The sequence below is a fragment of the Rhagoletis zephyria genome, unplaced genomic scaffold, assembly GCF_001687245.7.
Source record: "Rhagoletis zephyria isolate East Lansing unplaced genomic scaffold, Rhagoletis_zephyria_1.1 Rzeph_scaffold_02503, whole genome shotgun sequence".
NCBI classification, from domain to species: domain Eukaryota; kingdom Metazoa; phylum Arthropoda; class Insecta; order Diptera; family Tephritidae; genus Rhagoletis; species Rhagoletis zephyria.
This window is the reverse complement of record NW_016159587.1, coordinates 51,428-66,387: the sequence shown is the minus strand read 5'-3', so window position 1 is coordinate 66,387 and position 14,960 is coordinate 51,428. Positions and strand designations below refer to the sequence as shown.

The 14,960-nt window shown below is 36.5% G+C and overlaps 1 protein-coding gene across 1 annotated transcript; it reads right to left on the bottom strand.

Annotated features, from left to right (window-relative positions):
- Positions 1-581: 581 nt before the first annotated feature.
- LOC108367026 (uncharacterized) lies at positions 582-2,163 on the bottom strand (the record flags this gene model as incomplete). Its single annotated transcript, XM_017621545.1, has 2 exons — positions 1,619-2,163; positions 582-1,324 (listed from the first exon to the last, which is right to left on the bottom strand). A coding segment is annotated over exon 2 (489 nt), but the record flags the coding sequence as incomplete, so codon positions are not given.
- Positions 2,164-14,960: the final 12,797 nt, after the last annotated feature.

Genomic DNA, 14,960 nt, shown 5'->3' with positions numbered 1-14,960 from the left:
CCGTTTCCGTGAGAAATGATCGTGATATTGAGCTGGATAACCCAAATAAACACAACTAATATGCCAGTACGCAAAATGTGTCCGCCTCAAAAGATTTCCCCATGTACCTATGTATAGAAAAATAAAAGCACATTTTGAAATCGATTATACTACTATGTCTATATCCAAATAAAATTGTTGTACTTGATATTTATGTTCTTTTATTACCTACGAACTTTTGCTATCTCTACTTCTTTACATTCCAATTAAATTTCAGAACGCACTTTGACTAAAGCTAGGAAAAACTATTTTACGCATTCATTTGATCTGTACAGAAAAAACAATTCTCTATTAAGACGAAAGAAGTTTTTTAACGAAAAAATCATACTCCATATACATATCTATTACGAAAAAAAAACACTGAACAAGTATGGAGTGAAACCGTTGGAAATCGAAAATGAAAATTTATTCTGTGGGGAGAGGGAGGCCCACTCACATATTTACCCCCGTGGCCGATTTTCTATCGACGGCTTACAACTGATATAAGATACACAAATATTTATAAATACTCTTGGGAATACGTTAAAGCATAGTTAACTCACCAGCGCATTCGCTTTGCCGGTTCGATCATCGACCCAAAGCAATACCAAATCAGCATTGGCCATGCGGGGACTCTTTCGCGCAAAGCCGAGTCCAATGAAGCCGCGTGTATTGACGGTGACACGGAAGAATATCTCCTGCGATGTAGACCCTTGAAGCCACCACTCCAGCCAGTATAGGCCATTGGCATCCATCATTTCTATGCGGCGCCAATTGGTGTGCTGAATACCCGCTGTCGGAACGGTGGTGCTGCTGCTACTGGTGACATGTTTCGCGATGTCTGCGGCTGTGGAAGTCGTTATAAAGCTGGCGTGTTGTTGATGTCGGTGATGGTGCTGGTGCGAATGTGTATACTCCGTCAATGCCGTTGCCACTTGCAGCATTATCAGACATATTGAAAATTTAATGGTTGTTATTAAAAGGTTGGTTGTTGGGCCCGACAAGAGGGCAGCTGGCGTGCGTAACCGCTGTCGTCCTGAATAGGGGAACATTTTGAACTTTTCACTGCCCAAAATAATGCAAATTGGAAATCTAAATGCTTATATTCGTGAGTGGCTTCCTTGTTTGGATTGCTTTCAAATACACATATGTAACGATTCAGGTAAATTTTATTAAATTGCAGAACACTGCATAAGTATATTATGCATTAAAAAACACATCATCTAAACAAAATTACACCAATAAAAGCAAGAGTTATATTATTTAACACTCAAAATAAATCACACGATTTTTTTTCTCCTTCTTACTGAATTACATATAAAGTATTAGGTATTTTTAAACAAGTAATGATTTATATTTAATTTGGCACATTTGGAGTAAATTGTATTATTATATATTATTATTGTGGTTGTTTAAACTATTTTTAGATCTTAATGCTATTTCCTCGTACACAGCTGCTGTTTCCTTTGATTGGACATACATACATACACAAAACACTGACAAGCAATTTATTTGGAGAAGTAGAAAAAAAATAGCAGCTGTCGTTTACGTGCCGTCACCTTTTCCCCCAGCTGCTCCCTTTGATCCGTTATTACAATACCTTGATATACATATGTATGTACATACATGCATATGTACATATATGGATTTTGTTGGTATTTAGTTAGTTTTTGTACTCGCGCATGCGTCACTCATTCAGTCGCGCACTTGAACTCCGGGACCGCTTCGGCGCGTACGGAATAGCCTTTAAAGCGGATTACGCAGATGCAACGAATATCTACATAAATGGCTGCACGAGTCGTTCACTGTGGTTGTTGTTGTTTCTTAACTGCTGCAAACTTTGGCGTTTCATTTAAGCAGGCTGCGGCACAACCATATAAATAAACATTATAGATATATCTATATGCACCTATTTAAGCTTATGCCTACATATGTAAAAGGCGTTTTTGGCAGACCGACTCTTGCTTCTGGTATAATTTATTTTAATATTTCTTGAAATTAGATGTTTTATAATGCTATTTATTCCAATAGCCAAGATAGTTGCAACAAATCTCCTAATAGTATATTTACAATGCACCTACACAGCCTATACTTGTTCTCTGGGTGTTCTACACGGCGCGCATATCCCTTTACAACTGCGGCTGCGCGCCTTCGCCAGAACGTGTTCAACTTGAACGCGCCAGTAGCATAGCAGGCATTTCGGTTTCCTTCGTTCCCTTCTGGCATAAGGCAGCCAGTAAACCAACCACACACATCTTTACATCCATATGTACATACAAACTTATGCTTATATAAATTTTAGGAGTGTTCGCTAATCAAAAAATTTGTACAAGTTGGTACCAATTGTTACCAAATCGTGTTCGTTTAGCCAAAAACCCAGTAAAACTTGCAAGGAGAGAGCATAATTTTGACATTTCATTTGGAGGGGAAGTTGCAAATTCGTGCTAGGACACTTTTTGCCAGAAAAATTTGCAAGCAGGATTGTGGCACACGGTTGCATTTTTGTCAACATTAATTTGAATCAACGAGTTCGTTAAATTTAAAAATGAACAATCTTGTTGCGATTTACTAATGAAAGAAGTATGAACTATTTGGTTATTCAATTAATTTAATTAATTCCAAATATTTGAAAGGTACGCGGCTGAAAAAGTTGTATTCGTAATCGGAACGCACTCGACACCGCTGTCGATATAAGAAATATGACAGTGACTTCCTCAAAGAAATTGAAGCGTATGTTGAAGAAAGTCAGAATAAGAAAAAATATACGTAAGGGTCCTGTTTTGATTTCCACTTGATATAATTTATTATGCTCGAAATGGAACCGTGGACGTCAGCTGGCAGTGAATCTTGCAAATGTTTGCTAATTCCTGTTCGCGCAAAACTTAGTAAGTTTCTCTCTTTGGGAGAGTAAGGTAATTTATTCTCTGAATTTTGTTACTGGCTAATTCTTACTGGCAATTGCATAGCGAACACTCCTTTTGTATCGTCAGCTAGTCGATCATCTGCCTGGCAGCAGGCCAGACTACTAATTTAACAGCCAAGCCAGATAGTCGTTCAGTCGGTTCGACTCTGTGCAATTCGGGCTAGTAGAGCCCAGGAATAGTATGTACTTGCCGGCTGAGCTAAAATTATTCCCAATATGCTGGGTGTTTTTGTATGTACATACATAAATATTTCTCTCATACATATTTATGCACAAACACATGTATGAGTACATATTTTCTACTTTACCTGTATTAATTTTTCTGGCGCAAACCTTGGCGAATTCGTCAGTTGGTGAGTAAATGGCAAAACGACCCTGCCGGTACAGTCTGACAAAGTCTTAGTACCACCCTAGAAACTGTCTGTGAACTACTGCAAAACCGATACAGAGCTGGGCAGTTGAAACTTGCATTGTGCTCGTTTTGCTGTCGTCAAACTTTTTCACATTTAAGCTTGGAACTAATTGGAAACGACGGGCTACGGACCACAGCTGTCAAATTATTTTAACACGTACTCTTAAGTAGGTATGTAATTGTTTTGGCGGCGACAGGGCTACACCACAACAGTAGTTGTGGCCAGATTATATCTATTTCTGTGTTTCTAGCGACAGATGAGGTTCTTCCTCTTCTTTCATATATGCATGTTAAGCTCATACATAGGCTGTTCCAATAGCAGTCCGGCTTACAGGATTTAGTCAGAACTTACAGGAAGTCGTTCCTATTGACATAAAACCTGTAAGTGGAAACACTTTTGAGAGAGTATCTGAGCAACCGTTCCTAGTCAAAAGTTACAGGATTTAGTCCGACGTTTTTTCCTGTTAGCTCATGCAAAGTGTCAATCGATCAGCTGATTTGCATGTGCAAAGAAAAACAGAAACGCATCTACATTTATGCGAAAACTAAAGCCCAAAATACAATAGCGCAGTGGCAGTGGCAGTGACAGTTTTTAAAATCAGCTGTTACTGCTAATATTGGCAGTCACTGCCGTAGTAAACAAAATACGGCGTTGTCAGTGACTGCTTTTTTTGACATTCCCTTTTGTTTGTTTACATTTTTGTTGTTGCCTTTTAGGCTTCAGTGATCTCAACAGATATTAGCTGCGTTTCGTTCTTGTCAAATTCAACATGCGAAGTTTGCTGCGATGAAGGCAGTGGCAGTGAATTTGGGCTAAACTGGGCAGTACTGCTAGCTGCCACTGCTGTATTGTGAGTCGCTTCATTGGACAACAGATTTTCTAAAAACACAGCTGATTTCGAAAAACTGGCGCTGCCACTGCCACTGCGTTAAGGCCCGTCCACATAGAACTTTGGCGTTGCGTTGGCGTTGGCGTTGGCGTCGCTTCAACAGCTGACTATGAATACATGAATTCAAATGCAGCCGTCCACCTAGCCAAAATTCGACAACGCTCACGCCAACACAAACCAAAACGATGGCCAACTCGCAACTTTTCGCGTGCGTCGCTCGTCAGCTGTTGCAAATAAATAAAATTATGTGAAATATTTTTCCTTTTTAATCAAGTGCGGCCAAGAAATATAGTTTTTAATGCAATTATTGATATGAAATATTAATTTTCTGTCGTTAGTATGTTAATTTAGTGGCCTAAGCATTCGCTGCCAAGCGGCTTAATAGAATAATTTACATCAAAACTTTAAGCATCATACTGTTTTGAAATAAAACCAAAAACTATAAGTGAGCGATTACTAGTGTCAGTTGAATCAAGAATATTAGGTACATATATTATTGGTTTATTGTATCCTATTGGAAGAAAATAATAATTTTTTTACAGTCTCTAGGCTGACTCTGTTGCAGATACGAGGTTAACGCCGTAATGGAACGATATGTAAATCGACGCGAGTTCTGACCAAGTTTGATTTGTTACAGGGTCTGAGTGTGACGCAGATTGTGCAGGTACCAACCAAGAGACTCATATATATGTACGCATGTATGTACTAGGCTCCTATAGCTTATTCATACATATCCAGTCGTGCAGAGGTGTATCTGAATGTTATTTAGCAGTGCTCGAGTTGGATTTATTGTATTTATTTTTTGAAATTCATTGCATGTTCGCATTACTTTTCGCCTATACATACATACATACATACTCTGGTAGTTTGCGCAGTTCCATAAGTTCGTATGTACATACATCGAAGCGGCTGTGTCTTGCGCATACAAAACGCTCTGCGAGATGGTTTCACGTGCGCTTACTTACGCCTCGCTGCTCAGTGAACACACACATTGGACTCGTGTTATTGTTTGGTTTCATTTAATTGGCAATTTATTGTTGTTCTTGCGTTTTTCAGGTCTATTCTGCACGTTACCGAAGATTTTGTAACCGGAAAATTGTATTACCAAAAAATTTTACCAGTTCTTGTCACCGCGATTCTAGGTACGTTGGTAATGCAGTTAAAATATTCAACAATTCAGCTATGAAGAATCCTGGCATTGCATATTTCACGGGGCAATAATTTGTTACCAGCTTATGAGATGGTAACAAAATTTACCGGTTACAAGAGTATACAGAATGCGAAAAGGGTTTCAAAATTGACAGGAACTTTATTTACCGGTTACAAACTTTTTATTACCAGCGCAGAATAGACCTGTTCATAGCTCTGATCCAATACTTTTCGTGAAAAACTGTCAAACAGCAAAATTACTCTCTGAAGTGAGAGTAAAAAGTGAGTAACAACAAAAAGTACGGGAACAAACAAAACATTTTTCCTGTAAAAACGTCAACCAGTGATTGCTTGACACTTTTCGTGATTTTACCAGAAGAAAAAGTTCGGGTAAAATCTTGCAACTTCATTCTCTACACAACTCTCCAAAAGTCGCTCTCATTTACAGGATTTTGGAGGATTTTGGAGTACGGGAACATTTTTCCTGCAAGTTCCTGTAAGTTCATGGAGTACTGGATCAAAGCTTATGTGTACTCAACACCAGTGTTGCCGTTTTGACCCATATACATCAAAAGTGATACATGTTTGCGTAAATTTTCGGAAGATACTTTATTTTTGCGCCCATTTCGCAAGATACTTAAATTTTTCGCGTAGTACAAATTTTGATACATGTTATAGCCCAGTAGAACTTGGGAGCATCGTACGATTGCTCGGTGAGTACTCCCTTGGGAGTATACGAATACTCCCCATTGCTCCCTATGCTTCTGTGTATAAGCATGTAATTTTGTATACTCCCTTTAACATTGGATGTCCTAGGAGGGGGAGTAATCCCTTTTACCTCCTAAACAAGCAATCGGGGAGCACACACAGAATTATCATCCCACAAACCTCCTAATGGAGCAATACGGGAGTACTCCCTTAGTTACCTCCCAGAAACCTCCCAAAAAGACAACAAGGGAGTGCACATAGAAAACATCCCACATTCCTCCCTAACGAGTAGTAAGGGAGTACTCCCATAAGAGTCATCCCGGAAGCCTCCTGTACGAGTAATAAAAGAGCGCCTCTATACTCCCGAATTCCTCCTCATGGAGTAATGGAAGACTACTCCCACATTGCTCCATAACGAGCATTTTACATAAGCTAAAAAGATTTTGCTTTTTACGCAATTCATTTATTTAATTTTTTAATGATATACATATATACATACTTAGGCACATAAATACAAGATTTAAGCTGATTATTACAAAAACAGAAAAAAACATAAATAATTATTATTACAATATTAACTAAAATTAGAAAACGGATATCGAACAGTAATGACAAACTCAAACATTATACATACATACATATATACTTTTATACAATCCACAAGATAAGTGTGGCGAGGATGATTTCCTGGAAAAGTTATTTAACTTGTATTCACCCGGGAGTGGCCCAAACTATTCACGCCTTGAAAAATTTCCGGCTGTACCCAGTAAGTTTTCTGGGCGGGGCAAGATTGCAACGCTAGAACGTAGACGCCTTAATTGCTGGCCCCGTAATCTGAAATATATTTTGAGTTAAATAATACAATCATTTATAAGTTTAAACAAATGCTATCATACATACCAGCGGCTCTAAAGATTTGCTCTCCAATTAATTTCATTGTTTCCTGATTTAAATTTTTCAATAAGAAATACATATGTATATAAGTATGAATGTACACATCAGTTATCTGTTTTGCTTTCTTCATACATTTTCCAAAAACACAAAATTATGTTGAAGAAGGTGCGTATAGCTCTCCTATCAATTAAAAAGAATACTCCTGGATTGCTCGCTTAGGAGACATCGATTTTTGCTCCTAAGCGAGTAATAACGGAGTACAAAACCAACAAATCTCGCTTATACCTCCGAAATCATGTATCCCGGAGGATACTTTTATTGCTCACTTGGGAGATCTCCCATTATACTCCTAAGTGAGTAATACAGGAGTGCAAAACCGACTATCTCGCTTATTGCTCCCAAATCATGCCTCAGGGAGCATTCTTTAATTGCTAGCTTAGGAGATGTCCCTATTGACTATTGACTAAACGAGTAATAAGGGAGTAAAAAGTCCACAAATCTCTCTTATTGATCCGAAATCAGGTCAAGGGGAGTACTCTTTTATTCCTCACTTAGGGAGATCTCCATTCAAGTTCTAGTGGGAGAGAAAATATTTATGTATGTATGCAGTGGCAGCTTTTAAAATGTTATCAAAAATATTGAAACGTTTTGAAGTCAACCAAGCTTAAAGAAAAATACTTTAAATGAACTACGTATAAAGAGCTGACTTCATTCATTTTGAATTTACTGCACCTGCCTCATAAATAGCTCTGCAGCTGCAGAGCGTATATTTTTAGATTTAAAATTGATCTAATTTGAAAAGAGAAATATAATTCTGTAATGTTGAGAAAGTGATGGGGCGTATTCATAGTAAAAATAAAGTTGACAATGAAGGCTAGAGCTGGGATACTATCGATAGTATCGCCACTCGATAGTTTTCGAAACGATAGTTGAAAACATCGATAGTATCGATAGTACTATGGTCGTGAAAGGTATTGAATTGAAACGCTCAATTGCTTGAAAATTAAATAATTAATAAATTTATAAAATTTATAAATTACTTTGTAAACTAAAGAGATTTTATTTTTTTTTTTTTTAAATTTGAGTGCATCAAAAAGAACTTTCTATAATAATAAAATCAACTTATTAATTTATGCGTCTGAATTATATAACTTATATACATACCCTTGCATCTCCTTGAATAGCGACAGGCAAAATCTGAATTTATTTTTTATATGGAATAATTAAATTCGAATTGTGGTTGTCCCTTTTAAAGTACAAAGAAGTGAAATTGGATATAAAAATACATTTATAATACTACAAAACAAATAAAATAAAAAATATTCGTTTAAATTGACAACTCATTCTTATAAAAGTTCAACTGAGATCAAATACGGAGGCGCATATCAAAATCAGGACAAGGGAAATTATTAACATTTTACCATATTATAAGAAAACGAATATAGTACTGCTCAAACTAATAGCACCACAACATTTTTTATCAGTTTTGACTATTCTTTTGTTTATTTAGTGTCTACTAATTTTTTATAAAAGTTGTACAGAACATAAAAAACTACAAAATAATTAAAAATTCAAGCTTTTTAATTCGAATTTTTATAAAAATTTTGTGTAAGCAGTTTTATAGCTTATGAAATTTTACTATAAATCAGTGTAAGCTTATAGTTGCTAAAAATCCCAATGACTTAATTTTCTTTTGCCGATTGTGTTGTGAATTTTCTTGCATAACAAAAAATTATTGTAATGTGTATAGATGTAAAGAAGAGACATTGTGAAGTCTTGCTAAAACCGACATCGATAGTTTTCAAAAACTATCGATAGTGGCGACAGTTTTCAACTATCGATACTATCGATAGTATCCCAGCTCTACTGAAGGCAGTCTCATCTTTTTGACATAATTTCCAACGAGTTTAACGTGGAATGTGTCACATAATTTGATAATTAACGTAAAAGATTGAAAGCTAATAGTTTTAAGTATGTATTTTGTTTTTGAATTCAAGTTTCTATAAATTCTATACATATTATTTTTGTTCCTCTTTATGCAAGATTAAAAACAATAATCTCTTTTTCGATAGGTTATCACAATATGTAAATTATCTTTCTTCATATACAAATATACGAATGTGTATGAATGCGAATTACATGATTTTTCGGTTATTGACAATGATAAAATCAAAGGTATGAAACCAAATAGCATTTTTAAGTTTTTTTCTAACTTGATACTTTGATACTTTTTTTGTTTCTTTTACGATACATTTTTTCATGACGTCGCGGCAACACTGCTCACCACATTTAGTTCGATCTGCCTTACGCTAGGCGCACATTGCATCCGATAGGCCGACCGATTCCGGCCGAACAATTTGACCGTCCGAACTGATACGCACACTTACCAGATTATTTGCCGACCGTATTTGTAGGCACAAATCTACTTTTAATTTAAATTTTGTAAGCAGTGAAACATTTTGATAAATTTTAATTGACATTCTCTAAACATGTGATTTTATAGGTATTTTTTTGTTTTGCACCCAATAACTTAATTTTTCGCAGTAGATTTTTGTACTTTTCACCTTACATCGGACGAGAAAAACAAACATGTTTGAATTTGTCGTCACTGACGGACGTCAACGCCCGATGACGGTTCGGTTATCGGTTTATGTGTGAGAGCGCTCATATAATCACACGAGTTTATTCATATCGCCCGCATATAGCCGATATCGGCCGAGCACAATTCGGCCAATGCCGGCTGCAGTGTGCGCGTAGCGTTACCTCTCTCTGTGTGCATAACCGCTGTTTTCGGTTTTTCGAGCGATCCGAGTTTTTGTATACACGGCTATGGCTCAAGTTTTTTATACTTCTTTAATTGCTTTTATTTGATTTTATCCTTTTGTCGCATTGTCGTAAGACGGTTGTAGATTTGTAGTTGCTGGATGTCCTTTTAAAAAATTGTTGCGGGTCGTTATTCGTTTGTTCGTATTGGAGTTAAGTTCTAGTTGATTTCAGATCATAAATGATAAATTGGTCTATTAGCTCCATGACCCTGTTTTCTGCTCCCGCGACAAATGTTAGCCTATTGGGGGAATGAGTTTAGAGAAGTCTGAGGCGAAAGAGGAGAGTTTACGGAAAACGTTTCAAAGAGAAGGAATAAGGAAAAAGGTGAATACTGGGATCCTGTTCTTGGTGCTACAACCATTTGCCAGTTGGGGCAGAGACCGAAAGACTTCACAAAATTTCTCTCCCCTTGGTGAAGTTCCGACATGTTATTCACAACATGTTTGCTTCCATGGTTCTTGTCCCTCATCAGTCCATTAAATTGCAAACCTAATTTGTCCTTAGGTAATTTTTCACCTTGTTGACTTAACGGTTTGTTAGATTAAACAAAAGTTTGGAGCTGAGTTATTGATAATTGTAGCATTCGTCATTTGTTTTTCTTTACATTTAACACATATTACAGGTTTGTTGTGGTGGCATTTGCCTAGAAATTTGTTGCACATTCCACGTTTGGCGGATTGTTGGTTTGCGCATACTGACTTAAAAATATCGTCCACGGTTATTTGTGCTGGCTCAGTTGGTTGTGAAATGCTGACTCCAGTGCTCTATGTGTGTTCAATGAACTGGGTGGCATTAATTCGAATGGGAATTATTCCTCCCAAATCCCAATGAAAATGGAAAGTTTCTCTGTTATGTAACCCTTGGGTTCAATTAGTAACAACAGCCAACAAATTTTAAATTACAATGTAGAATTCCATGGTAATCAAAGTTTGAATAAAAATAAAGTAAAAAAAGGGGATTGGTCGGACCCAAGGCAAGTGAGAAAATCGAATTCAAAATTTAAGAAGTAAGAAAGTCTAAGTTCGAGCGGAGCCGAACATTAAATACCCGGTGCAAATATTAAATATATGATTTTCACCTTTCCGAAAGCTACCGCTACATGGTAAGCCAGGGTGTATAAATTTTGAGTAAATTAGATTCCTTAAATTTCGAAATATTGAAGTTTCAAGCATTTCTCAAATTTTCGCCGATTTTGGACTGGTGGGGATCTAGCTCCTATCGGACTAGTTCATTTTTGGCGATAAAGACCTAGTACAAAACTAGAAACTAGTACCTCAAAAAGCTGATATTTTTGCGTGAGCGTACATAAAATTATGATGAATAAAGCGGAATGTTGTTGTTGTAGCAGTATACACAAATGTCAAAGAAATTCTCCGAATTCATTCCGAGGTACTTAAGCGGGTTTTACTGTAGGTGGATATGGCATATAACATGTGATTTTCTGGGAATGAAAATTTCGAAGAAAATTCTTTTTGAAAGTCGTAGCTGGCTGCCGAATCAAAATCTTGTTATTTTGTTAAAAAGGTACCCCGTTTTTTTATAATAATTTGAACTATTGGAATCACGGACGATAAAGGTCTCAGATCTGCTTAGTTCCCGGGTGACTTCTTGGAAAGGTTCACCTGTAATGAATAGCTTGTAATTAGTTTTTTTTTATAACTTAGCTGAGCTCGGCCTTTCCTAGTTGCAGGCAGTCACAATTACTTACCGCTGTCATTACCACATCAAATCCGTTTTGTTTTTTCATTCCATGTGCTCAATAGGGGTATTCTCTGAGTCTTGCAAATCCCTTGCAAGGTGCACGGATTGCACGGTTTGCAAAGCTGTCCCATACGAAAACCGGGTTTTTCCGTGCAATCCGTGCAATCTGCGCACCGTGCAAGGGCTTTGCAAGACTCAGAGAATACCCCTAATGTGCTTTGATATTTTGATGCAAATGGACGCAAATTGTCAACATATCGTTAATATAGTTTGGATAGGCNAAATTTCGAAATATTGAAGTTTCAAGCATTTCTCAAATTTTCGCCGATTTTGGACTGGTGGGGATCTAGCTCCTATCGGACTAGTTCATTTTTGGCGATAAAGACCTAGTACAAAACTAGAAACTAGTACCTCAAAAAGCTGACATTTTTGCGNACTGGTGGGGATCTAGCTCCTATCGGACTAGTTCATTTTTGGCGATAAAGACCTAGTACAAAACTAGAAACTAGTACCTCAAAAAGCTGATATTTTTGCGTGAGCGTACATAAAATTATGATGAATAAAGCGGAATGTTGTTGTTGTAGCAGTATACACAAATGTCAAAGAAATTCTCCGAATTCATTCCGAGGTACTTAAGCGGGTTTTACTGTAGGTGGATATGGCATATAACATGTGATTTTCTGGGAATGAAAATTTCGAAGAAAATTCTTTTTGAAAGTCGTAGCTGGCTGCCGAATCAAAATCTTGTTATTTTGTTAAAAAGGTACCCCGTTTTTTTATAATAATTTGAACTATTGGAATCACGGACGATAAAGGTCTCAGATCTGCTTAGTTCCCGGGTGACTTCTTGGAAAGGTTCACCTGTAATGAATAGCTTGTAATTAGTTTTTTTTTATAACTTAGCTGAGCTCGGCCTTTCCTAGTTGCAGGCAGTCACAATTACTTACCGCTGTCATTACCACATCAAATCCGTTTTGTTTTTTCATTCCATGTGCTCAATAGGGGTATTCTCTGAGTCTTGCAAATCCCTTGCAAGGTGCACGGATTGCACGGTTTGCAAAGCTGTCCCATACGAAAACCGGGTTTTTCCGTGCAATCCGTGCAATCTGCGCACCGTGCAAGGGCTTTGCAAGACTCAGAGAATACCCCTAATGTGCTTTGATATTTTGATGCAAATGGACGCAAATTGTCAACATATCGTTAATATAGTTTGGATAGGCCGCATTTCACATTGTGGCTGAAATGCAAAAAAGCCACAACTAACTAAAATCTTGTTATTGCATAAAACGATATGGGGACTTATGATTCGATGAAATGCATCGTAATCTATCAAACAGTGAATTTTGGATTTTTAGTTAGTTACGCCTTTTTGTATTTCAGCGACGAGTGAGTTACGCCCTTTTCGTATTATACTAACGATATATTGCGTTCCAAGTCCCACTCCTCAATAGATATTAAATTCGCTTTGAAATGATTCTTATTTGATTTGTGATCATGGCTGTCAACTTCTTCACATTCCATTTTACTTTTATTTCGCTACGTGCAAATTTTGACAATTGTCACAAAATTAAAATAAATGTTGTTGTTTTCGAGCACACAGAGGAATATTTGCGGAGTGTTTTTCTGCTAAGTAATAAAAGAGAACACGGAACTTAATCATAATAAGCCATTTTATGAAAAAAATATGATTACACTTATGTAGAAAAAAACTAGCGATGCATCCAGTTTTTTAACGTTCGATAGTTACACAATTCTTACCTAATGAAAGGTTATCTTTTACCGCGCAGATTGTTGATTCTCGTTATAGCTAGACGTTGAGCATTTCCGCTAGAAATGGTATGTGTACTTCTTTTCGGCGTAGGACGGATGGTATTGAAAATGGGCAAAATCGGACAATAACCACGCCTGCCTCCCATATAACGGTAGTTTCCAGAAATATTATTCACTCAAAATTGACAATTACAATCATTTTGAGGCGAAAAAATTAGAATATTATAAATTTTTGGAAAATGGGCGTAGCCACGCCTACTTATGATTACACGTGTAGATCTTGGGAACCGCGCCGCCAATTTCTCCCAAACTTGGCACGGTACAACACACCAAATGGCTGAAAATATTTAAAATGCGACAATAACCACGCCTACATCCTATATGATGTTTCCGATAATTCTTTAGCACAAAATACGTTCGTGATAAAATTTTGGAAAATGGGCGTGGCACCTCCCACTTATGATCACATATATTTATCTCGGTAACCGTTCGACCAATATTTACTAAACTCGGTATGATTATTGTGCTTGCCACATAAAACCAAAACGCTGACAATTATTGAAATTGGACTAAAAATTACGCCCACTTTTTATATAACGGTAAATTTCAGAAATGCTTGAAACTTTTATATTTCGAAATTTAAGGAAGCTAATTGAAACAAAATTAATACTAACAACAATCCCTTGAAAAGAGGTAACATTATTATGGAATTTTACTATACAAGTTTATCGAAGATGTTTGAAATAGGGATAAATCCACCCCTGCTTACCAAGTAGCGGTAGTTTTCGGAAAGGTGAAAAAACTATATTTGATACTTTTCAGACAGTCTCTGATCGGCGCAATCTTGTATTCTATCATTCTTGGTTACCACCTCTGTATCTTACATACATACATAATTAGGCTAGGTCGATTTTGTATAGGGGAAAATAAAGGTCATTTGATTGTATTTTAATAGTAATATTATGTTGTTTTAGGACTAGGGAAATTATAATTGGCCACAAAAGACTAAAATAAAGCATATCTTTAGCCCGCGCAATTGATGCAAAGGATCAAATTTTGGAAAAAGTAACTTTGGTTCCTAATATCTAGGGAATAAGTTAACCGATTGAAACAAACGATATATCAGCTTATAGGTTATACAATTTAGTATCTCGCGATCATATGTAATTTTGCCATAAGATTTCAAATCGCCGATATACGATATACAGGCAAAAAATTATCTTTTCTCATACATAAAAATTTGTAGTATCTTGTTACTTTAGTACCCAAGTGAATTAACTTAAAAAATGGCCCGAGAATTATTTCAAATGGTTTGGGTTTTTGTATGTCTGTGTTGTATTTATAGGACCACACTTGTAGTTAAACCCCGATTTAGACCGTTCTCAAAATTATAGTTAATTACGTCAATGCGACTCATTCTGGATATGGTATTATTTGATAGTGAATTCGAGTAATTACATATGTAGATTCCCTAAATATGAATAAATACAGCCATATCTATTTTTAGTGCATTATTTAATTCATTTAATTTAATCTATCATTAAAAATTGCGCAAAGTTATTTGATAAGTCACCACAGTAGCACAAAGAAGACACACTGATATAAAACTTAGTAAAATTCATCCAGTGTAAAACTTATGAATCCTTGTAAGATCCCGAATTTTTTTTTT